This window comes from Vulpes vulpes, chromosome X (assembly GCF_048418805.1).
Source record: "Vulpes vulpes isolate BD-2025 chromosome X, VulVul3, whole genome shotgun sequence".
Lineage (NCBI taxonomy): Eukaryota > Metazoa > Chordata > Mammalia > Carnivora > Canidae > Vulpes > Vulpes vulpes.
The window spans coordinates 102193025-102219504 of NC_132796.1; the positions used below are offsets into that span (position 1 = coordinate 102193025).

General features: G+C 39.5%; 1 protein-coding gene and 1 non-coding gene across 4 annotated transcripts; both read right to left on the reverse strand.

Moving 5' to 3' along the window:
- Positions 1-492: 492 nt before the first annotated feature.
- Positions 493-22957, reverse strand: PABIR2 (PABIR family member 2). Of its 3 annotated transcripts, none has more exons than XM_072744516.1 (11): positions 22825-22936; positions 21829-22072; positions 19584-19662; positions 15009-15065; positions 14662-14705; positions 14525-14579; positions 14133-14234; positions 13753-13838; positions 12994-13058; positions 10041-10137; positions 493-2303 (listed from the first exon to the last, which is right to left on the reverse strand). In XM_072744516.1, the coding sequence occupies exons 2-11, from the start codon at positions 21924-21926 to the stop codon at positions 2234-2236; spliced, it is 753 nt and encodes a 250-aa protein (XP_072600617.1). In that variant the 5' UTR covers positions 21927-22072; positions 22825-22936; the 3' UTR covers positions 493-2233. The 3 variants fall into 3 exon arrangements, with proteins under 3 accessions (XP_072600617.1, XP_025838942.1, XP_025838943.1); XM_025983157.2 differs by having other exon boundaries at positions 493-3262; XM_025983158.2 differs by having other exon boundaries at positions 21829-22957.
- Positions 7089-7228, reverse strand: LOC112907875 (small nucleolar RNA U109). The gene has a single exon (XR_003232829.1). It is a non-coding gene; the product is annotated as a small nucleolar RNA U109 (small nucleolar RNA).
- Positions 22958-26480: the final 3523 nt, after the last annotated feature.

Consider the following 26480-nt stretch of genomic DNA (forward strand, 5'->3'; position numbering starts at 1 on the left):
TCAGGCAACCCGGCTGAAGGATGCACAGGAATTCTCCCTGCTGTTCTTGCCACTCTTCTGTAAGTATGAAATAACACCGGTTCATGTTTTTAAGATACTGAAAAGAAAAATGAGTGTTTAGAACCTGAGTCATGCATAAAAGTCTTTAAAAAATTTTTTAACCTGTCAATCCCCCCATCTTCTTTCAAAACAACCAAGTCTTATGAATATGTAAAAAAATGAAAAGAATAAAAAAGAAGTAAGAAATATGTGTGGCCTTGGCAAAAACTGTCTAAATTGTCCAATTCTACAAAATGCTCGTGAAGGTTTGACATTACATGGAGAGGTTCCTTTTTTTGTTTTGGGTAACAGCCCAAACTTCAATGAGGCTATTCTTCTGTGTTCCCAATACATTTTACTCCAAACTTGACTGCAATTAGACACGGAGAACGCGATACTGGGACACGGAGGCAGAAAATAGTTCTTAGGATAAAAGAGAGAGACTTGAAAAACTTTTATAGAATTTTATGCATGTGTACACACTTTATTAAATTTGCATTCTAAGATATACACAAGGTCAGCATTTCACAAAACTTCCTATTATTTATTCCAAAAAGCAGTTATCATGAAACAGAATATGATTATATAAGTTAGTCAAGCAAAAAGAGTATCTATAGGATTTTCTAATCATATCATCTCTTGTACTTGCTTTCAAACAGAAGCCTGAAATAGGATATATTAGAATAGGAAGAGAGAATTTTAATTTATAATAATGACCACTTCTCAAATATTAGACTTTATATAAAAATAAAGGAGTACTGTCAACAAAGCTCATCTGAAGGTTAGCGTCTCTATCTTTAATTTATTCCAAAACAACCCCTGCATAAACTTAACTTTCTAGTCAATTTGAACAATAAAAATGAACCTCGGTTTAAATGATGAAGTGACTCATCTCATCTCCTAGTTCTCACACTATTGTAACAACTTCATTTTCCTGTCCCAATTCTCACCCACCACTGAATTTCTAAAAGAAATTTAAATATCACATTTGCAAAGGTTGTTTCTTACGAGTCCTAAATTAGAGCCAAGAAATCATGGCCAGAAGTATCCCTTTAAGGCAAAGAAGACAGGAGGGCGAAGGTGGATAAATTATAAAGATGTAAGATAAAACCATCTCTTGGCATTATATAGGCAGAAACATCTGAATGTGGTTCTTTCATAAACAGAATAAACACACTGAATACCATCGAAGTGATTTTTCTTTAAAATGGCACACTAGAGAACACTCTTCATAATATATACATTGATATTAGGATTTAAAGTTTATGGACTTTTCACAGGTGAAAGCGATACGAAAAATAAAGCCATTAATGGCCATCGTGGTGGTTATTACAGTTTAAAATAAACACCACGTCTGATGCCAGAACAGAACTACTTACTGCAAGCTAAGTGATGCTCTCTTGTAAGTCAAAGAGGACAGATTTCCCTTCAAGCTATGCAGTATTACTACTCTGTTGAGTACCGTCAAAGCGCATCATCTTCCTTTAAAATTCAAGAATCTTTGCCTTCAAAGGACACAAAGGCAGTAGTTTTCATTTCTTACATTCATTTAAAAAGTGGAATATTATGATCCTAGCAGGCAAATTTGCATATTAAACACAGACAATCCAACTACGATGTCTGAACATTAAAAGATATCTATCACATCAGACATTTTTACACAGTTTTAAATAATAAATAACAACAATAGATTACACTCAGGTTTTTTTAAATAGCTCTATCACGATTTTCCTCTTTTAAAAATTAAATAACTTATGGTACCTCAGACTTACTATCATATACACTGTTCACAGCTCAAACAGCTTCTGAAAAGCAGAATGCACAGTAACATTGACTTTTTCAGCTCCTAAAAGTTTCTCTGATATTAAATGGCCCTTACTATGAGGCAGCACAGACAAGAACTGGATTCTGACTCTGATGGCAACATGATAACCAAAACACAGTCGGCAGCGGCACTCACTCACCACATTGACGAAACAAACAAATCCAGTGACAAAAAAGTAATCAGAAAAAAAAAAAGCAGCAATCGAAACAGTATGTAGTGACCAGACACATAATCTACCCTACATTATGACATCCATCTTTACAGCACAACACTGTACCCCAAGGCACCTCAGGCCTCATAATATCACCCGAAACAAGCTGTCAAGCTCCATGTATGCTTTTCTACACAGTGCTTTGTGAGTATATAACATTATTCATTCATTTGTAGATGCTCCACACATCTGGTCAAGGCAGGAATTTCTTCTCCTTGATAACACCACCTAGAAACATTAACAATATTTTATATATTCCTTCGGGCAACAAACAAGTTTGGGAAGAAAAATATCAACTGTGGTGGCTAAGGCCTAAGAACCTGTGGTGAGTAATCCAGGCATCCTATCAGTTCATTTACATTCTCTGCACTAAAATCAATCCTCACGTCATACACTCCACCAGCAAAGAAGCGGTATGGATAGTAATGAAAGCAACTATGTGTTTCTTCCCCTCTGTGAGAAATGGCAAGTAAGCAGCTCAAACAGGAAAGGGAAACAAAATAATGTACTTTAAGCTGATGCAGAAAAATAATAATTTAATATAATTGAAAGCAATCCATCTATTATTGTGAAATAAAGAGATTTGAAACTATGTAGTCAACAGAGAACAAAAAAAGAAAAAAAACAAACCACAAATCTCTCAAGCAAGAGAATTTCTGATCAACTTTAGCTGTTGTGTCACTGCTGGGAAAAAGAACCTCTGTCGAAAATACACATCAGTGCTTTCCTTAAGCGTATAGATTCTAAAATAGGTGCTCTCTGAGGCACTGAGGAAAAAAAACATATGCTCTAAGCAATCAAAAATGAGTATTTGAGATTTAGTCACTAGAGCCAAAATGAGATCAGCAAAAAGAGACATAAGTAAGATCACTACACTCGTAAAATTGAACTTTAGAGAAGAGAGATGCCAAATAGTATGGCATTGAAATGTTTTAGGTCTGCCACACTTTAATCCTCATTATGGATCAAAGTTCTCTGCGTTCCTCACTGAATGTTTTATGTAGGAAACAGCAGTTAAAACACTGAATCAGAAATGGGTAAGTCACTTGGGTGAGAGATCATCCATCAAGATGAACGGAGAGCATGAATTGGAGCATGCTACTGGAGACTCTGCGGTTGTGCTGCCTTTAGCCAGTGAGTCTGAGGATAAGCCACTGCTGCTACTACTGCCATCCAAAATATCTGAACTGAGGACAAAGCAAAAAGAATTATAAGCAGATGCATCTATCAGGGTAAAGGTAAACATAACATGCAACGACATAGTTTCAAGAACTCACAAATCAGTAAGAGCATTTGTAAATAATAAAAAGCATAAGCAACAGCAATGAACTACATAATGTACTACTATATTCGGGTACCTGCAAAAACAAGGTCACAGAAATCCAAAGTAAGACATTCAAGTTCTGTATCACTTTAGTGCTCTCTTGTAAGCACCAGAATGTCCAAAATACAGGAAGCATTCTTCTTGATGTGTCATGATTTTCATGAGGGAGTTCCCTTACCTTCAGCTCAAGAGATTGCTATCCTGAGATTTATCTTCTTCCCTTCCCATCAGCCTTCAAGTAAGATGAATGGTTACTCATTGAGGTACCCTGGACTGTCTGAAGTATCCTACTAAGGACACTGCTTCACCGTTCCTCTGCTCCAGAACACAGGCATTCAACTACTCTAAATTGGACTGCTTCCCCATTCCCATGATGCCTTCAATTCAAACACCATTTTTTAAAAAAATTTCTCCCTCTGTTGTTTGTCTTTTAAATTCTTCTAATTTGATGAATTTTGGACACTGTTTCCTTTTCTCTTGCTTTCAGAACACAAAGGTGTCGCTGATGTCTCTACAAGCCTCCAGTGACTATCCAGTTAGGCTGCTAAAAGGAATGTTCTATAGCCACGGACCCAATACTCTGACCCTCCACTTGCCTCTTTGATTCTCACAGCTAGCTTCTGCTCCCATCCTTCCACTCAAACTCCTTTGGGCATCAGAGCCTCTATAACCCAGCCCAGGGATGCCTTACCCATCTAGTCCAGGGTCTCAGGGCTGCCAACCCTCCATCCAGCCTGCTTCATAAACCTGGCTTCTTACTTCAGTGTTCAAAATTAACAGCCTTGACAATTTCGCACCAGGTTGCCTTTCTGGCTCTGTGTCCCATCAATCCAACATATAAATTCTATGCTCAATTATCTGGCCTGAATTCACTTTTTCTCTCATTCATTTATTCTAATATTTACTGACTACCTGCCAAGTGCAGGAATCTAATATGCTAGATATTAGAAATATGATGTGTCTAAGACAGACATGGTCCCTGCCCTCATGGAACTTATATTACAGTACAGGAGACAGACATTTAAGTAATCATGCTAATACACACATAATTTGTGATCAAAGCAGTAAAAGCAAGATACAAAGGGCTCCACGGGCATATAACATGAGTAACTCGATCTAATTTAGAGGAACACGTTCCCTCAAAGTGACACTTGAGCTGTCATCTGAAAGATGAGTAGGCATTAACTAGGTATGGTCTGGGAGGAAGCAAGGGTAGTTTTAGGAGCCAAAAGCAGGCTAGTGTGGCTGTAAGTACAGAGAGTGAGTACACAGTGAGAGACAAAGCTGGAGAGGTAGTCAGGCAGTTTTAGGATTTACATAGACACACTTTTTAATTTTGAAGAGGGAAGCAAGTGTAGAATTGGAGAAGGAATAATGAATCAGGGAATATAGATTTTAGCTAAAGTCTGGTCACTAGCTCTTCCACAAAAGCCCAACCTGGTCTAATATGCTCCGAGGCTAAATGTTGGGAATCTTTTTCTTTTTTTTTTGGGGGGGGAGAGTCTTATATATGATCACTTTTATGGATCTCCGAGTTAATATATTTCCAGTGTTAAGCAACCCATGATACATTTGGAAGTTTCTAGGCCTGATACCCTACCCTCCACCTCAATGGCATGTAACACCTTCCCCCCACTTCTCTGCTATTTTTCTATTGCCTGTGGATTGTTTTTAGGTGGAGGCAGAATACAAATAAGCTTCGGAAGAGTAAACATAAAAATGGAAACAGTACAGTCCACGGTACTCCCACTCTAAGCTCACTACTGTGAAATGCATCATTAATAACAGCACTTTTAAGTAAGAAGTTTGGAAAATTTAGCTGGCACTGCTATATTTTCAACCCAATAGTAAAATACGTCTAAAATATGAATTATTCAAACTACTGAAAGAAAGTTACACAGATAATCTAAGGCATTGGAAAATCAAAAGACCTTTATATTTGCCTTTGGAACATATGTGATTTTTCCTCCTGCAGCATTTTGCCTAGACTAATATTAAAATGAATTTACTTTCCTAAAGCACATATTGGCCAGGCAGCCGAAGGACACGCTCTGTGCTACTTGGCAGGAAGAAACAGGCTTAGATTAAAATTTGGCCACCAAGCAGATAATCTGAATATAAATAAAGACTTTCTTATTCCAACCACCAGACTTATGGTGAGCCCTGGGTTAAAAGATTCCATTTGTAATAAGACCTGCTTGCGTAGGTGAATCCTGTATTCGTTCAAAAACACAGAACATGGCTCATGAGAAGAAAGCTCCCATCTAACACTGTTGATTACCTTAAGAGAAATAAGAAATAAGCTAACAGTGAAATTACCAAGAAGTTACTGAGAAAAAAGAATACAAATCTGAACATTTTGTTTCATATATTCTGTTTCAGGAACTTCTTTTCTATTATTAAATATGAACATATGAAAAATTTTGTTCATTAATAGTAAAATAGCATACTTACATTTAGGCTCCAGTGTAATTTAGATTCAGAACTTGGTAAACCATTAACCAGATATTTTCACTAAACTAAAATTTGTTAAATCTAGTTTCTGTTAATAAATCTGACACTACTATGCATGGTCATGGAAGCAGAGACTACCCACTGTCATAGATTACCCACTGTTAGTAAATCTGCGTAAAAAAAAGATTTACATGATTTTTTTATTTATAGAGAGATCACTGAACAAAAGTGACTTTTATAGGGTTCACTTGTCAACCTTCTACCAGGCCTTCTAAAAGCAACAAAGTATGGTCCAATTTGAGTTTATCTTTTTCCTTTCCTAGCTGAAGCTCTAATGGAGGTGTGAATGGGCCTTAGATTAACGGCTGAGACCCAGACAATGTGAGGAAAGCAAAGGACCTAGAAAGTTCGAACTGGACACAGGAGTACACGAATCAAAAATGAACTAATTCTAATTCATTCTGGCCACTGAGTATACATAGTGATGCATTATCTGAACTACACAACCAAAAATACTTATGATTATTGAAGTAGTGCCCTCTGTCTAAAAAAATAAGGATGCAAGTATTAGAGAATCATTAAAACATTCAAAGGATAAAGTAACAACAGAATCAGGATGTCCAGTGTGACTCACGCTATTACCCATCTGGTGCCACTTTGTGCCTTGTCCAGTCAATAATCTAGGTTCCATCAGATTAGGAACAGGCAGGGAAATAGACTAGAAATTAGCCACAGCCCTATCAAGCCCTGAATAGATTCTGGTATAAGGTAAGACTATGGGGCATCCCCTGCCCCATGGTGTGGGCTAAACAGGCCCACGGGGTAAGTTTTCTGGCCTCTATCATCTTACCTTAGAAAGATCCAACATTATATTTCTGCATTTAACTCCTAAGTTTTTAAGATTACACATTTAAGTATAATCATTTCCAGTTACCTTGGGGATAGGAGTTTAAAAGTACCAGCACAGATGTCTAAGCTGCTCCCTTAAACACGTTCAAGGTATATGTATACAGTTCTATTAGTCAATAAATCACGATTAAATCATATTCTTTGTACACATCACATATTCCTGATTAAGCTCTCTTGCCATGATACATATACCATTAAAAATAATGTGAAAATCACTAAGTGAAATCTAATGAAAAATGTTAAAATACAACTGTCAAGGTTAAATTAGCAGTCACACCAACACTACGATGCACTGGGCAAGAAATTTTTTGGGAGAACTTTTCCTTTTCCGTATGAGAAACAGACTATCACTTACCCTTCACTACATGGCTAGTGGCCCTCAGAACTCCTTTATTTCATGTAGCAAGCCACAGATAATCTTGTTCCCCAGGGAACGAGAAGCATAACAAGAATTCCCAATATGCAAAAAGAATCAAAGCACCATGGAAAGGTGTAATTCCAAGCTATGATCAAATTCTTGAGGTTCAGAAGAACTAATGCAGAATGACATAATTCCTGCCTTGTGGTTGACAAGGTTTCCCAGATTTGGCTGGCAAAGATCTCAGAGTTTTCATCTAGTAAAAAATATATAAAGAGCAGGCCTACTTTTTCCTTTGGGCAGTAGTTGGCACACTGGACACAAACCCCAAGTAGGTCCATACTCAAACTTCATGCTTAATTTACACTTCAAAGATGTCAGATTTGAAAGACCATTATCTAATATGTAAAGTTTAATTTAAAGTTTTAAAATCCATCTTTTCTTTGTAGAGTGGGGCAGGAACAAAGTATGACAATTTAAATGAGGAGATACCCTCTGCTAATGATCTGCTACCTCTTCTGCTCCCTAAAATGTATAAAAATTGTTTCCCTGGTTATCAAGTAGATCGCAATCCTTGGCAACAGAAACCAGAACACAGAGTCTCTGTCTCTGTCCTCATTTCTAAGAATACCGATGTCTGATCAATGAAACTGCATTACAGAGATAGAAAAAAAAAAAGCGTTTGCAAAAGCAGGATCCAATTTTTAAGCATCAAAAATTTTTTTTTACATATCATGAGTAACTCATGTTTAGAATCTCTGCATTACAGACATAAATGTCAGCAGTATTAGGATACAAAGTGTCCAAAAAGTCGGTGCAATTTTAAGTTTTAATATCCTCAGGAGTACAGATGCTATGAACTTACTGAAAACATCTTTTAAAGTTTAGTTACTTAAATACCTTTCACACATAGTTTTGTGAATTTTGAATAATAAATTTATTTTAACATAACACTGTTATGTTGGCTTATTATCACTCTATGACTACCATGAATAAAGCAAATCTTTCCAGTGTGAGGCAAACCTTTTGTCTTTATGAATCAAAAAGTGCCCTTGATCACCAATGTGGATGTCCCAGGGCTCTCATAGCTAGTCACAAGTCTAAGGAGAATGTGAGTAGTGACAACAGAAATAGGACCCTCACCGCAGCCACCATCGTTGACTACTCAAGTTTTGCTATTCAGAGGAATAAACGTCTGGACAAGGGGTAAGAATCCTTGGTAAATCCAGGACCCTCTCTTTCCTTTGTTTTTTTTAATTTATTTATGATAGTCACACAGAGAGAGAGAGAGAGAGAGAGAGGCAGAGACACAGGAGGAGGGACAAGCAGGCTCCATGCTGGGAGCCTGACATGGGACTCGATCCTGGGACTCCAAGATCGCGCCCTGGGCCAAGGGCAGGTGCCAAACCACTGAGCCACCCAGGGATCCCCTCTTTCCTTTCTTATTTATTTGTCTGAATCTGTTTTATGGCATCCTGTACAGTCTATGAAACTATTTTTTTTAAAAACCCACTTAACAATGTATGTTCTCATCTTATCAAAAGTCTTCCCTATCTTTTCCCCAACTTGGTTACTTAGTTAGCAACTGGGTAAGCAAAGCTATTTTTAATGTCATGTGCCTATATTAAAATACACTTTACCATAAAAGTGATAGGCAGTTTCCACTAAGTATAGAGTTTCATCCACTAGTCCTCTTGACAAGCTTTAGAAGTTTTCTCTTTGCAATCATCTACATACCTGGAAAGGCACTCTATGCCAAAATTAGCACACTGAGCTACCAAGGACAGACATAGATGAGAGAGAAGAGAGACTGTGGGGCTGAAAATAGCTAGAATAATCTAAAAGGCATCTGTTCCAAGGTTAGAACAGTACTGATCAACGAGTCTAATACTAGAAGAATCCGTGACTTCTTGGTCAACCAGAAGTACAAGTTATCTTACACAAAACAATGAATATGTGATCTGGAAAGAAAGAATCTCTAATCCTTATAAGTATTACTTACACAATTCTTCCATTTAGAGGGCACCATCCTTGTATGTTTGAAGTGAATGCACTTTTGGGCTTTTAAAAAAAGACCCTCACCTATAAAACTCAGGGAACAAAAAGTCCATACACATACACAATTGTGTCCAGAACATGGGTGCTCAGTGAGTTGGTTAGAAATACAGACTGAAAAAAAAAAAAAGAAATACAGACTGAAAGATTTCAAAATGTTACCTGGCCATTGCCACTATCCCTGCCCCTTCCTTCCAAAAGGTATGTAGGCATCCAAGTACTCAACTTCAGGCATATGAAAAGAAGATAATTTTTGCACAAAAACATTGAAGGGCCTTAAATACCTAAACTCAGATAAGTAAGACTAAAAAAAAAAAATTATGTGACTAGACCACAGGAATCAGGAAGTGCTAGTATAAAAACAAAACCCTAGCTAGGACTGTGACAGAATATCCCAAAAACTTCAAAAAGATTTTATAACAACAGAAAAGGCCATGCTTCAGAGGATGCCGGTACTCTCCGATACATCCAAAGGATATAATACAAAATGCAGGCAGAGCAGCTACGATCAAGGCACATTTTCCACAGCAACCCAGAAACTCTTTCTCACACCATCCAGCTGTCGCCACGCCCCTGCACCATTAGCACCTACTGAGAGAGGCTGACCTAACAGGAGCTAGGAAGGCAGATGAAGGTGCCAAAAACACACATACTTCTAAAGGTGTGCTCAGTGACTTTCAAATGATCTGCTTTTTCCCCCACATTATCTGTACCTCCGTGGAGCTTTCTCCTCTAGAGAGCATGAATAAAAAATTGAATATTATATCAAATAATTCCAATATGCTTTTGATGTGGCTCTTTTTAAATAGATCATACCCTAACATCCTTTGGATTTGATTTAATTTTTTTTTATTTCATTTTTTACCATGAACTGAGATCAGACAGTTGAGCAGCCTCCGGAGACAGCATACTGGTAGTGCCTTGGAAGAGCCTCTTGGGCTGGCTTTCCGTCTCCATTTCACCTAAAACAGAAAGAGATGCTACTGTGAAATGATTTACAGATACAGGCATGGTGCTAAAATGGAATGATCTCTGTTTAAGGTTCAGAATAGAATACTTTGTCAAGCCATTACTTCGAAGCTGTTTTTTCTCATGCTTTAATACTTCCATATAACCTCAACCAAAAGTAAGCAGCCCTGAAAAAAAAAAAAAGAAAACAAACAAACAAAAAAACCCTTTTTTATTTAGCATGCTACGGATATAGTCATGTTCTTTAATAGAAGAGCAGAACACTGACTGCATTGGGCAAAATGAATCAAGGCTTAGCACAGCAGAAATAAAGAATCCCCAAACAGCTGAAGCTCATAGTGAATAATGATTTATTCTAGAGAATTAGTTAAGACTAATTGATTTTATATTATTTTAATACTGGAACATTTCCTGAGTTGAAGCCAAATGGGTTAAAAAGTATGTAGTCTAATAAATGGCGTATAAATCAAAGGTTGCTTTAGACTACTTAGTAAAAGTGAAGATTTTAAGAAGTTACTTTGAATGCCCCTCTGTAATTGAAAGCAATTATTAATCCATTCACAAAATTGGTGTTGTACTGGCTACCTCAATCTTATAGATTGTCTCAGAACATCTATAAGGTAGCATAAAAACTTTGCATCCATTAAGTAACCACTTTGCCACCAGGAATGCAAAGCCTCAAAGCCCTCAGACACAAAAAGCCCCTTTTCAAATAAGCTATGATCTAAAACACACAAATATCTTAGTTTTGAGGCTCCTCATCTGAGCTTTAAAATGGAATATGAAAAAAATAAAATAAAATGGAATATGAAATAAAATTTAATTCTTGGGCCTAACTATATACTCCAATGGGAACTCAGTAACTGTGAACTTAAAGCTGTACAGGAGGGGATCCCTGGGTGGCTCAGCAGTTTGGCGCCTGCGTTTGGCCCAAGGCGTGATCCTGGAGTCCCAGAATCGAGTCCCACGTCAGGCTCCTGGCATGGAGCCTGCTTCTCCCTCTGCCTGTGTCTCTGCCTCTCTCTCTCTCTCTATCATAAATAAATAATGAAATAATTAAATAAATCTTTTAAAAAAAGAAATAATAGTAAAAAAGCTGTACAAGAGGCTTGTGATGGAAAAAGATCAAGCAAGAACAAATGCAACATTCATTTTTTTCCCCTTCATATTATCAATTAATTCATATTATCTTTCTTCTGGAGCCATTCTGAAAATTATTAACTCAGGAAAGGTTATATTTTTTATTTACTTTTGCCATGCTTTAATATGGAGCTTTTAAAAGCTACTGCCCAGCTTTCAACACCTCATCAGCAAAACACTTTAGCCCTTTTTATTAAAGAATTCCTCCATCTGCTGGTATATTTTGGAATAGCTTCTAAATGAACCAACCATACTAATTCCACCAATTTCCTGTAACATATCGAAAATTAATAATAACAATGATAATAATAGCTTTAGTTTCCAAGTGTTATTTTCACCTAACAGCTCCTGAGAAGGTCCTTAAAACTTTAAATAATTCCTTGCAGCATTAAGGTAAAAGGCTACTAGGTCATAAAACAAAATTTATTCACTAAATATAAACATCATCACCATATCGAAACCTATTTTCCAGAGCACACTAACTTTAAGTTATCTGTAATATTGTACTTTTTGAATCTGTGCATGGCACTGTCAGTGGAAAGTTTCCACCAAAGCTGCAAATACCTGTTTACCTAGTATTAGGAGAGGGACTGCTTTCCTGGCCGCAAAGGTGATTGGCACAAATAAACCACTTATTAAATTGCTTTTTCAAAATTATTAAGACTCTTGTTTAGGGATGCCTGGGTGGCTCAGCAGTTGAGAGTCTGCCTTCGGCTCAGGGTGTGATCCCGGAGTCCAGGGATCGAGTTCCACATCGGACTTCCTGCATGAAGCCTGCTTCTCTCTCTACCTATGTCTCTTCCTCTCTGTGTGTGTCTTTCATTAATAAATAAATAAATAAACAAACAAGTAAATAAATAAATAAAATCTTTTTTTAAAAAGACTCTTGTTTAAAGTGACATCCAATGCTTACAATCATATGAGAATAGTTCGAGGAATAATGACTCAACCTATGTTAATTTTTTGTCCCTTTTTATTTTATTTTTTTTTAATTTTTTAATTTTTATTTATTTATGATAGTCACAGAGAGATAGAGAGAGAGAGGCAGAGACACAGGCAGAGGGAGAAGCAGGCTCCATGCACCGGGAGCCCGACGTGGGATTTGATCCCGGGTCTCCAGGATCGCACCCTGGGCCAAAGGCAGGCGCCAAACCGCTGCGCCACCCAGGGATCCCTGTCCCTTTTTAAAGCAGACTCCATCCGGGGCCCTCACAGGCATCTAAAACTAGCACTGAGTGAGACCATTTTAGTTTAGAACTCTGTGGTTCAAAATAATGTAACTAAGAGCACCCCCTTCATATCAAAAACCCTATGGACTCGAATATGAGGCAGCCTCTCTTTGTGAGGCATAATTTGGTGGTGGCTTATATCTGAACATGCAGCATGTTTAGAAATGTATTTGCTAGGACATAAGCACATACTTTTGCAACGTATTAACTTGCATCTGCTTTCTATTCAGATCACTCAGAGGCAAAATTTTTGGAATATATATTGGTAATATGAATATATGAATAAGATTCAGTTAGGAAGTGTAAAAAACATAGTATCAGATAACTAATTCACAAAATTTAGAATCTGTAAAGCATATGTTGGGAAGAATATTTCACATTTCTTTAGAAAAAAGGAGTCATGCCTTGAGCTAATTTCAGACAAATTCTAATTTGTCATTCAAGCTCAACTAGGTTTAATATCAGAAGTGGGATGCTTACCTTTTCTTTTCAGGGGACCAAGAACACTGGGCCTGATACATTTGACTGGACTCTGACTCCTCTTGCTTTAAAGAATAAACAAACAGGAGAATGTGAAGTCCTTCTAACATGCAAGATAAATGTTATAGCCCACCAAATAAAGCAATAAAATTGACAGTCGGCTTGGGGTGACTGGGTGATAGGCACTGAGGAGGGCACTTGACGGGATGAGCACTGGGTGTTATACTATATGTTGGCAAATCAAACTCCAATAAAAAAATATATAAAAAATTTGACGGTTGGAAAATGCCCATGTTGTAATTTGAGGAACTGAAATGCCAAAATGAGATTTAACCTGGCATATAGCAATCTGAAACAACATAGCGTTTGAAGCTATTTTTAAAAATCATTTTATAAAACAAGGTATCTACGATAGCTTTTTTTTTTAAAAAAAAGATAAACCTTATTAAAAATTTATTTGGATTTGACTGGTCTATAACCTTAAATTTTTTTTCCTTATCCTCAACAAAGGATATTTTGTGCGTGTGTGTGTGTGTGTGTGTGTGTGTTCATTCTCTGGCACTGTCTCAAAAAATGCGTATCTGGTAAAACATCACTGATAGAATACAGGTGGTAGGTAGTATAGGATACTCACTGTGTTCAATTTTGCTGTCTGTTTGAAAATTTCCATAAGAAAATGTTGATAAAAAAGCTCATCAGGAGAGACAAATTCAAAGTGTAGCATTTCAAAGCACATTTTTGAAAAGTAGGTTTACTTACTTGGTAAAGCGTCTTGGACTAGGAACAGGACTTGGTGGCAGCCCACTGCTGCTCACAAACATTTGTAAGGATGGTGAAAAACATTGCTAGAAAAAACATATTTAATATTAAAATAGTTCTAGTGCTCCAGCTTTCAAAAGGTTCTCAAAATAAGAAACAAAATCCTTAAAACTGCTTAGCTATGTATATCTATATAGGTATACACACACACAAGAATATATACATATATTGATATACCATTTTTTCAAGTTATTATCACAGACTTCCATTAATTTTCCTTCCAGTCATTCATTCTTTACAAATGAAGCTGTGTGTGTGTACTTTAGAGAGCAAACAGCTTGGAGTGTGAAAGAGAGTTAACATCTTATCAATGAGCCTACCTTTCCAAATCCTCTGGTGGGTGATGGTGCCGGAGAAACTGGAGTGAAGTCAATCCTTTTAGGAGAATATAGTTTCTCCGGCTTCTCAAAATCGCTGTCACTCTGTGAACATAAAACATATTTCCTCATAATTCACAATTCAGCACATCACAGCTCTTCTCTACTACTCAAACATGCCTACATTTTTAGGACAGAAATGTACAAACTCTAAAAAGTTGCAATCTCATGTTCTGGTGGAAAAGCAGAGATTAGAAATGAATACAAATTTGGAAATGGGAAGGACAAGAGGGTATGAAAAAAATTAACAAAGCCAATGAACAACATAAAGGTTTCCAGAAAGAAAAAAACAAACAAACAAACAATTAAACAAAGCAAACATGGGAGAACTTTACCAAGCTCAAGCTCTCATCCCATGATTGGCTTATCTGCATCGCTGTCTGCACTTCCCTAAAACAAACAAAAATGAAAGGCCATCAGTGCTCAGAATGAGACATACAACACCTAGGCCCTGTTTTTGTGAAACACTAACCGTTCGTGTGCTGTTTCCCTGTTCATCATATCCATGCCTTCCTCCTGCAAAGACAAACATGTGCTGAAAACAGTATTTATCTATAGCCACACGGTTCTCTACTTCGAAGAAAATTTTCAAAGACTTCCCTGCCTTCTTTGGCAATATCACAGGGCAGCAGAACATTCTAAGATCATCACCCCTGCCACATCTGCGTTTCACCTGCACACTCAAAGAATTTTTGGCTGTCTGTGGCCACCTAGAGTGGCAGCCTGACTCAGGTTTAGTAGCTAAATCTTCAGAATGAAAATAAAATCAAAATGAACAATTCAAACAATCGTAGCTCTGGGCTAAGAAGTAAAATTTACCCTTTTGATCTGATGCAGTCGGCTACTAGGAACACGATTAGGGGAGGACGACAGCAACTGGAAAGGAAAAGTAAACATTTACTATTTACTGAATTACAAGGCAGCAGTTTGCTGTCAGCCCCAGTATCTAACCTCCTCCCAGCTAAGATTTCATATTATTTTCTAAGATGGAGCTCTTTAGACCACTGAACATTAACATACTAGAGGCGGGACATTCACCAGGTACACCAGGTATCCAACCTCAAAGCACCATCTGTCGCCAGACAGGCATTGACTTTAACACTTTTCCCAAATGAATGCAGGGCTATGTACATTTATGTAAAAAAAAAAAAAAAAAAGATTCCAGGCCTTGGAAATATCCATTAACCCTCACTTATCTAAAATAAGGAACTATGTAAGAAGGAAAAGAAAAATCTGAGTTTAGTCATTTTAACACTGATGTACCCATGGAGGAAGACAGGTTAACAAGCCTGGCTTAGTAGTTTATCTATAATTAGGGTTGATCAAAAACACTTTAAAACTGTAATAAGAAAATTTTGCTTGTGTGATCTAAATCAATTCTAAAATGTGGTCACTACCACTATCACCGCAAACCCTTACTTACTAGTTAAGAAAAATCAATGTGGAAGGCAATGTGTATTTTTCAGGTAACTGTTGCTCTCCCTTAGATCATCATTTTTTGACAACACAAAGCTAAAATTATTTGGGGGCCAAATTATGTTCCTTCAAAATAATCCCAATCTGATAAAAAATGAAAGGTACAATTCATCTCAACAGCTCTTACAGGGTTCTAATATCCTTAATGTAAGCTATTTATTCCCTAATTAAATGCAAATAAATTTGTAATGCTATTTAGACCAAATAAGACAATGATCCTGTTACAAGAAGCCCTACCCTACTAAACATCTAAAAATCCTAATGTAGTAAGTAGTATAAAACAGTGATAAACTGCTAAGCTTTTTAGGCAAAAGCTATTTTGGGTTAAATTTTTTAAACTTATACAATGAAATATGATTTTGCCTCAAAGGGTATCTCTTTAGTACCCACCCTTTTTTTCCCCTCTCCTATGCTCTGAAAACATAAAGACTTTATGACTAAAATCCTCTTAAGTTTTTTTCCACTAGAAAAGTAACACATGTTTACTGGTAAACTCTTAATAAGGCCATTTGAAAAACACTAAGTGGGGTGCCTGTGTGGCTCAGTTGGTTAGGTGGCCAAGGGGCCGACTCTTGGTTTCAGCTCAGGTCATGATCTTGGGGTCGGTCCTAGGATCAGGTTAGGTGGCCAAGGGGCTGACTCTTGGTTTCAGCTCAGGTCATGATCTTGGGGTCCTAGGATCAAGCCCCACATTGGGCTCCTCCACGTTCAGTGGGGATCTGTCTATGGATTCTCTCTCTCTCTCTCTCTCTCTCTCTCTACCCTTCCTCCTGCTGCTGCATGTGCACTCTCTCAAATAAATAAATAAATCTTTTTTAAAAAAAGGAAGAAAAACACTAAGCTACTAGGCAAGTAAATAAGGCAGAAAGACTAACAGTACCATGGAAGAGAGTATGGATGTGTCCAGAGAACAAAAGAAACCCCAGTAGCAAAGAAATCATCAGGAAAGTCAAAAACTGCAAAAAGCTGCTTGCAGAGAAAGTCAGAAATTTAGATGCTACATCTATATGATGTACAACTTGTCAATTTAGACAGAACTGGAGAGAAGACCCAAAAGGAGGACAGGGAGGAACAATGCAGTGTCTAGTATGGGAAACAAGTGTTAATGTGCAGGCTAAGAAAAAAGCCAAGCACTTGAAGGAGGGTGCTGGTTAATCGTGTTAAGTAAAGCAAATAACTCAAATGGGCTAAGAAAAGAGGACCCTGCCACTAGCAATGAAGTGGGCACTGGTGACTTTTGCAAGAACGGAGTTTTGTTGTTTTTTTTCAAGATTTTATTTATTTATTTTTTGAGAGAGTGTGAGCAGAGGGAGGAGCAGAGGGAGAGGGACAAGAAGACTCTGTGCTGAGCCTGACACAAAACTCGATTCCAGGACCCTGAGATCAGGACCTGAGCCAAAATCAATGGTCAGAAGCTTAACCAACTGAGCCAGGTGCCCCTGCAAGAACAGTTTTTTAATAGCGTGGTGATAGAAGTAGTGAGATCACAAACTGGCTGAATAGTTGGCAAGGAATTAGGAGACAAGGAATGAGAGGCAGTGTGGTGTGGATTAAGCTTTGTGAAAGCTCAGAGGGGTGAAGGGAAAACAGGGAAAGAGAGATCTATGAAAAAAGACAAATTTGTGTTCCAGATATTAGATGTGTGAGTCAGAAGAAGGTGGGAGCAAAAAAGCTACGGAGGAAGGGACTAGAGAGGAGACAACACACCAAGCAAAGTGACAGGAGACTCAGAAAATCTAGGCACCATTAGGAGAAAGCACCACATGTGAAGGTAAAGACATTTTCAGGAGAAGAAAGCTGACATGTACACAAGAGGGCTGTTTGCCTTCCCTGTGAATGGAGAAGGGGCATCTGCCAGAAGTGAAAGGTGCATGAAGCTTGCAGTTATTATTTTTTTAATTGGAATATTACTTTAGAGAACAGCAAGGAGCAAGTGGCATCTTGAACCCAAAATGCCCGGGAAGAATTTATCTCCTGGCCCTTCAAATGACCAATGCCTTGAAATTTCCCTACTTGTAGTGGTAAAGGCAACATTCTTTCCCTGGTCACTGAGAAATAAAAGTTCAGTGCCCGGGAGTCCTCCTTCTCCCTGCATTTATGCCTGGTCAGTTGTCAAATCATGAAGAAATGACCTCTGCACATTTTCTTGTGCCAGTCTCCTCTCCATTTCATTCCACACCTTGCTTCTGGCAGGTTAGTATTAAGATTGACAGAGGACGCTGTGATCTAACATATATGGTATAATCAGTATGATGACAGAAGGACACAAGGGGTGCTGCGGAAGGCTTCCCGGAAGCAGGAAACTCAAAAGGAGAAGGGGACGGAGGGAAAGACAATGCGGGGTGGGCAAAGAACAGGGAATCGACATGGCCCCTCTGGCAAATGAGGTATTTCCGTGCAGACAGAAAAAAAGGTTTTGTCAGGGAGCAAGGAGAGGTGAGCCTAGATAGGGTCGATAGGAATCTTCGCTTCTTAGAAAAGGGCAAAGTCAAGCATAAAGAGGCAAATTCATTTTCCCTTCTTTGGTCAACTTACTGATATCAGGACACAACTATGTAACAAGTGGAAACATTTTTCACATACACAGTGAAATTAAATTGTTTTCCAGTATCCTCAGGGAAGACAAAGTGAATCAAACCTCCAGATAGCTAACATTTCCCCCCTTTAAGCATTCCTAGCCACTTCGGCTGGAAATCTTTCTTAAAAGTGTTGTATTTTTTTCCCCCTTTCTTAATGGCACTGGCACATCTCTATTCTAATCCCAGCTCTGCCACTTACCAATCACGTGATTCTAAGCAAGTCACTTCTCTCAGTCGACACTTAGCTGCTGCCTCTTTTAACTGGGAAAAACATCTTTTGTCCTGCCTACTTCACAGGGGTTGCTATGAGAATGAAAAGTGTGAAAGGACTCTGTAACACGTAGAATACCATATAAGCAAAGGGACTAGTATAATTTAAGAAAAGGTTAATGACCCAGGTACCTTTAAGAACATCAAGAATTCTACAGTTCTATGCCAGTGAGACCCTCAGGGTCTATTAACGGGCTCTTCATCCTCATACTAAGCCGCAGACTAATTTTTAAAAAACCTCTGTCTGCTTTTCAGTTTTCCCCTCTCCTCCCTTGCTAGCAGCTATTAGTGTACCTTAAACCCGAATGCACCTCTGCTGATTTGCTGCTTCTCACATACTACCGAGTTGGAAGCTTATTATAATTATGCATAAATTTTAGATGATTCAGAGGTCAGAGAGGCTCCCTATAAATAATCTGATGAACCTTTATGCACAGACTATGGAAATCAAGCACAGCCATTCAGAGGTCTGTTTGCTTACATCTCAGATGTCTTCCAGCGCACTGCAGCTACTGGATAAGTGGGCTCCACATGTGAAGTGCTACTATATAAAAAACCTCATCATCATTTCTCCCAATGCAACCAACTAATAAGGTGATCCCAACAGCTCTGGCTATATAAAACAGTCACTATTAGCAACTCTGCCGAGAACATAAATACGAGCATTTTAAAGGAGATCTTACTTTGGATAAATAGCACTGTCCAACAGATATGTGTCAGAGACAAATACTCTGCTACTGCCTCAATGATTTTCGCTTCCTAGAACAAATAAAGATCACTTTTCTCAGCTATATTTAGAGGTTAATCCTGACTTACCTCATAACCATGATGCAAGTAGTGACAAAAAACAACAATCTTTAAAAATACAAAGTCCCACAGCCAAGAAAAAACTATAACCAGATCTCTTTTTTGCACCAAAAACTGAAAATGGCCACAGAATGAGCAAGACAGGTAAAATAATTTTTTTCTTTTGCGAACACAGGGGCATAGCACATCATCTTAAGAATGAACTACATTTGAAAGTGTTTTCCCCAAACCATACCACTAAAATACTTACTTCTATACTTACCAGGTTATGACGGCTCATAATTGTTGTACTATTCCTCCGAGTTCTAAATGTATAAGGTTGAAAAACCTGTGAAAGATCACTAAAAAACAAAAATAAAATTATTAGTGTCTTCTCATTTGAGATATCCATCAACTCTCTGATCAACAATGAAATCTTCCATGGCTCCTCATTTCGTACAATGAATAAGCTCCTCACTGACCTCTTCAGAGCTTCTGTGGTGGTGTGCTGTGGATCACAGGTTTGCCCAGATACTGATCTCCTCAGTGGTTGGGGGGCAAGCTAGGAGAGGTATGGGGCGGGGCTCCAAACTGGTTGCCTCCAGCTGCTTCTGGTCAGAGCTCACGCCCCCAAACCAGTTCCCACCAGACACCAGCAGCCTCATCTGTTTACACCAAAGGACCTAAACATACTACTGCTTTCTATGTGTGCCATGACCATGAGAAGAGCTGGGGAGCCCTGTGCTACAGTACAAGGCCCATCAGCACATCTCCCACCATAGCCCTAAATAAGTGTTCTACCTGTGAGTCTGCTGTGCAACTAAATAAACATACCTGGAGTTTTTCTCAAGTTGCCTCTTCTGCTTTCAACGTCCTACCTCCCACCACCATCAATCAAAATCCTTCCTCTCCTTGAGCACCCATTTCAATCCAATACCCTCTGTGAATGAAGCCTCTCTTCAGTCCACAAACCGAATGCAATCCTGCCCTCCTTTGAATCCAAAGAGCACAATGCGAAATAAGATGCTTCTTGAGACATCGACTTTACCTCTTATTAAAGAGAAGTGTGCGTGTGTTTTAAATTACATGGTAGAGGTCTTTTGTTCCTCCTTGTATAACATCCCCGCAGTGCCTAGCAGAGTGCCATGCCCGTGATAAGAAGCCAAGAAAAATTTTCAGGACTGAATTGAATTGGGCTTCACTGGACCCATGAGATCACCTAATTCAGCTCTTAAGTTTCAAATGAAAAAAACAGACACTTAGAATGGCTAAGTGACTCATTCATGATCACAGTTAGGGAGAGATATTGGGACTAGGTCTAGTCTCCTCACTCCTTCTGTCACATCATGCTACCCTGGCAAGTAATTACTTAAATCCCGATTCAAAAAACAATGTTATTTCTATGACAGTCTAAATGCAGGTCAGCATGATCGCCCTAGTCCCTTGCAATTGCTTGCTTACCAGATTTAAAAAGACAACCCCAAAAGATCAATTTATTCCTATAGTATCAAAAATAAATGTAGAGCTGAGGACAGCCATTAAGAAAGCAAAGAGTCACCCCATCATTCCCTCAGTTTCAAAATTTAATAAAAGAAAATGAGTAAATCCATTTTCCCCTCAAATACAGATATTATAATCAGTTTGATAGATAAAAATTACCTATTTCTCTGCCTTCACTGTGCTTGATTAATGATTTTGGCTAATTCTACTCCCATTCCCTTTTTTGGGCTAATTCCATTTCTACAAGGTCTCACAAATTAGCTCTCCACTAAGATGAATTGTCTACTTATAGGAGTGAAATGTAATAGGCTCAGGAGGTCTGCCAACCTAACCTTCACTATTGTAAGATTCTACCTTAAAATAGACCCTCTAGTGACTATTCACATGAAAATACAAGACCCTATCACTAAAATTCAAGGGTTGATTCTTTCCATTGTTTTCTAAAACCTGTATTTTCACTGACCTAAGCTAAGAGACACCTTTCGTTTTTTATTCACTGGTATGCATTCCAGGCAGTTTTAGGATCTGAAAACATTACGACAAATCCCAATCACTTAATGTGCCATGAACACGACACTTGTTACGAGTTATTAGATAAATTGTGATTTATTAAAGTAAATGCTCCGTTAATGCCAGGGTTCCTAAACTAAGCTTAGAAATAGCAGCTCTTAGAGACAGGTGTCAAGTTGCAAGTCTAGTTCCAGGGGCTTCAGGCTAACATTCAGTGGTGCAAATTAGGCAGGGCAAGCAACCTGTTACAAGAGCCAGAAGCTTCTTGTAGATCCTTTCAGAGTGGGCCAAGAGAGCCCCAGGTAAAGAGGGTCCCATTTTTTCCACACTTCCCAGAGTCTGGGGTCAAACTTTCACTCCACCTTGGGACCCAAGTCACTGTCAAGCAAACAAGTCCCCATGCCCTTAGTTTGGAAAACCCAGATGAGCACCAACTCTCACTTTAGGGAAGAAAGATTGCTTGCAGGGGGTCAAGGAGCCCCTGGACCCTGTACTTCATCGTTCCCAACCCGCCTCACCTGAGCCCATGGATCAGGGGAGCGCTGCTGGATCTCCTCAGGGTGCCCCCATCGGATGTGTCAGGCTCAAAGTCCAGCTCCATTTTCTCCTGAGCCATGTCGGAGACTTGCAGGCAGGCACAGCGGACAGTGCTCAGCTCCTGGTGCTTAGCTATGGACTCCCAAGACTCTCACTGCAGGACTGAGCTGCTGGGGACTGGCAGCTGGGGGCGGGGGCTAAGGGGCGGAGGCTTAGGGGCGGGGGCTAAGGGGCGGAGAAAAGCAGGAAAGGAGGAGGAGGGAAGGAGGATGAGGATGAGGAAGGGAGCTTGAGAGTGAGTGAGGGGAGGAGGAAAGGGAGGCGGTAGTGGAGTGGGAGGTGGTGGAGGGTGACAGAATAAAGGAAGAGGGTGAAGGAAAAGAGAGGGATGGAAGGAAAAGAGCAAGAGATAGGGAAAGCAGAGAGAGTAAAAGGAGGACAGGATCGGGAAAGGAAGAAGATGAGGAAAGGAGGAGGACCGAGGGGTAAGAGGAGAGCAGGGTGGTGGGAAAAGAGGAATACGAGAGAGGGAAAGAAAAAGACGAGGTATGGGGAAGAGGAGGGAGGGAGGAGGCGGACGGAGGGAGAAGAGGATGGGGAGGAAACTAGGCAGCGGCGGAACTCATGTTGCTATCTTTTGGCCGACGACCTCAACCGGGGCCGGGCTACAAACACCGCAGCTGCCCAGGCAGCGCTAGTACCAAAAAGCTGACAGTTGGGCAGGGCCCGGCCGGGCGGCCTCGACGGCTCCAGTTCCCCATGCTGGGGGACCCGGTCCAGCCCCCCATGCTCTGGGACTCGGTCCCGGAGGATCCTCAGCCCTGTGAGGGGTGCTTATCCCCTCCCTACCCCCCCTCCCCGCCTGGAGGACAGGTGGGGGGTTCGGCCCCTCAGCCGCCGCCGCGGTGCCTCCTCTTCCTCTCTTGGGTTCTAATGGCCCGAGGGAACCCCTTGGGGCCAAGACCAAAATCTACAACCTGCCGCCTTTTCCGCCTCCCACGCTTCACAAGCGGGAACCGCCGCGGGGCCAAGTCTTCCGCGTCCGGGCACCCATCGGGTCCTGCGCACGCGCCCGGCGGCCGCGCCAATGAGCCCGCGGGCACCGAGCATGCGTGGGAACCCCGCCCCGCAAACCTCCTCCAAAAGGGAGGAGCGTTTTCAGGGGGCCCGGCGCCTTCCTCTCTGGCATTGGCCCGGGGACCCTGGCGCCCGATTTTGAAAAGAACCAATAGTTTGGAGACAGTGGAGCATCGCTGTTCTGGAGGAGTTTGGGCCAATATTCAAGGGAAACAGAAACTTGTGGTTTCCATGTTTTTTCAATGCCAATTTATTTGCTCTGATCTCTGTGATCTCTGCCCATTTCTTAAATCCCTTGATTTTGTTTGGTGTTTGGAGGGGCTGATTTTTTTTTTCAGATAATCCGTTTGGATGCACTAGACAAAAGGGAAGTGAAAAAACAAAAGCAATGGTGTAAAAATAAAGAGAATTGAATAAGAGTTCATATAGCGAGTGGCAATCACCATCTTCATTTTACAAGCATTGTCAGCTTCAACGATATTAGGAAAAGTCCTGAAGAACAAGTAGCAGAACCAGAATTTTTTTTTTCCTTCCTAGGATTTACAGAGACCCTAACAATAGTCATTCAGCATGTGTGAGGCCTGGAATTACTTATTTTATTTAACAAATACCTACGTAGCAATTGCTGTGTGCTAGGCACCATTCTAAGAGCTTTAGAAATATTAACTCATTTAATCCTCGCTACTTGAATAACGATGGGATAAAGATGGTATTGTATTGTGTTAATCATACAGAAAATTTAATAGTCATGAATTGGTTTCAAAATATAGCAAAAATAGGGGCACCTGGGTGGTTCAGTCCATTGGGCATCTGCCTTTGGCTCAAGTCATGATCCCAGGGTCCTGGGATGGAGCCCCATGTGGGCGTGGAACTCCCTGCTCAGGGGGGTCTGCTGGTCCCTCTCCCTATGCCCTGCCCCTCTTCTCGTGCTCGCTCTTTCTCTCAAATAAATTAATTTTTTTTAATTTAACAAAAATAGGAATGCCTGGGTGGCTCAGTGGTTGAGCATCTGCCTTCAGTTCAGGGCATGATCCCAGAGTTCCGGGATTGAGTCCCCCACATTGGGTTCCCTGCATGGATCCTGCTTCTCCTCACTCTGCCTATGGTTCTGCCTCTGTGTGTGTGTGTCTCATAAATAAATTAAACGTTTTTTTAAAAATTTAGCAAAAATAGGGATCCCTGGGTGGCGCAGCGGTTTGGCGCCTGCCTTTGGCCCAGGGCGCGATCCTGGAGACCCGGGATCGAGTCCCACGTCAGGCTCCCGGTGCATGGAGCCTGCTTCTCCCTCCGCCTGTGTCTCTGCCTCTCTCTCTCTCTGTGACTATCATAAATAAATTTAAAAAAAATTTTAAAAAAAATTTAGCAAAAATAATTTTACCTGCCTATTCAACTTAGTTGTCCCATATTAAACTTGCCAAATCCAATCATTTTATTCCTCAATGTTAATATTCGCTGCTTGTAATATAGAGTTTTTAAAGCACTTTTAGATAGTTTCCTTTAAATTCCCTATATTTTTCTTCCAACTGGATTGGAAAAGCAAGCTCTGTTTTTGACCAATTTATGTAGCTCTTTTTATCTCAAGGTCTCAGCAACCCCCTCATCTGCTCAAAACAACATAGTACATTCTATTGTTCACAATAGCTACTAAACAATCATTTGTTGGCTACATGTAGAATTCCTAACTCTGAGGAGTCAAATGATTTAGTAGAATCCCTAACTTTCAGGACCTTAACAATTAGGAGAAACTCAAAGACATGTTAGAAGATGGATGCTACCTTGGCCATCATTTCCAGATTCTATTCATATCATTCTTGCCTACCTAGTTTCTCTTACCCTTCATATAAATCTTTTGGGAGGTTTAGGGTATTTGTGGTTTGTGGGCTTGGGTTCAGCTTGCCTTTGATTTGCTTTTGTGATAAGGAAAATTTGCTTTAAAGTTGTCATGACGACTAGTAAACAACTGATTATGACATATTTGTGGGACACCTTTTATAAGTAAGAGGCCTGACACAGATGGTAGCAGACTGGGACAAAGACAAGAGTAGCATAAGTGGCAAGGTAGAAGCAAACCAGCAATCTGAGATCATGGCATATTGCTACAGAACAGCAGAAGCTGATGATGACACACAGCTAGGTTGGTATAATAGTGCGTGAGTAGAAATGGGAAGAAGTAAAAATATTTTCTTTAAATGTTGTGTTTGCCCCTGTGATATACAGAATTGTTTTTGTAGTACTTGTTCCTTTTGACATTCTAACTTGCATATGTACTCTGAGTTCCTGGCATTCAGCTACACTTTAATTAGAGAATTCCTCTTCTTTGGTAATAGCTGCAAACTTCCTGCCATCTTGAGCATGTTATCCATGTTATCGTTTCATATTACTACCCCTTTTCTTCAAAGTCTCACAGTTGTTCCTCCCTTGTCATTTTATTATCTATTTTCTTAGTGTTATTATACTTAGATTTTTAAAAATTGGTATCTGTGATGCTTAGGCATGATGAGATGATCTATTCTTTCAATATATATCCATTAAACCTTATTACTTGCCACGAATATTAACAAACTCTTTGAGAAGTAAAATGAGCAGTAGAGTGGAGCAAAGATCTACTTGTTTTCTGGTGTACCCCCTATTTTTCTGATATTTAGTTTGGCTTTGACCCCTGTTCTGTATTTAACCACTGCCATCTACATTCACCCTGACTTTATTCAGCTTTAACTACCATCTTTTGTAAACTTTCCAGGTATCCTGGGAACTTTAACAGTGATTTTTAGGAGATCTTGGTACCAGCTCAGATTCTACTGCTACCTAAATGTGCCATTAATCTCTCTGGAATTTTATCAACTGTAAAATAGAAGTAGACTTGCCTACTTTACAAAATAGCTGTGAATGACAGGTTTTTAAAACTGCATCTATTCGTAAAATAATAAGTATTTATCAAGTGCTTCTGAGTACAGAAATAGTATCTAGAGAAATATCCAGAGGCACCTCATCTGTCTTTTCACCCACATACAAGGGCAGAGTGGCTTTGCCACTTAGCAGTTATAATTTGAGTAACCCCTATGGGGTTCAGTTTCCTCCTTTAAAAAAATGGGCATTGTGATGGTGCCTACCTCACAGAGTTACTCTAAGTATTAAATGCAATCACATATTTAAAGTGCTTAGGACAGTGCCTGGCATATAATTAAGTGCATGAAAAATGGTAGCTATTGTTAACCTGTCTTATATCAGGAAAGGAGACTCCAAATCGTTCTCGTGTCTGGGATTTAGATAACCCAATTCTGCCTGATATAATTAAGCTTTTCTTATTCTATTCTCAGAATGAATGAGGAATGATTATGATCATTCATGTCATAACTTGTCATGAACTGTTTCAAGATAATCCCATTATTTTAAGTTCACCACTGATTAGCTGAGCAGGGTTCATGATTGAACCAATTGAGATAAGTATGTGAAGACATTTTTTAAACCGTTAAAGTGCTATACCATGTAATGATTATTTTAATTCATAACTCTCATTTCAGTAGTTTCACTTACCTTCTCTGCCAGTCCTGTATAT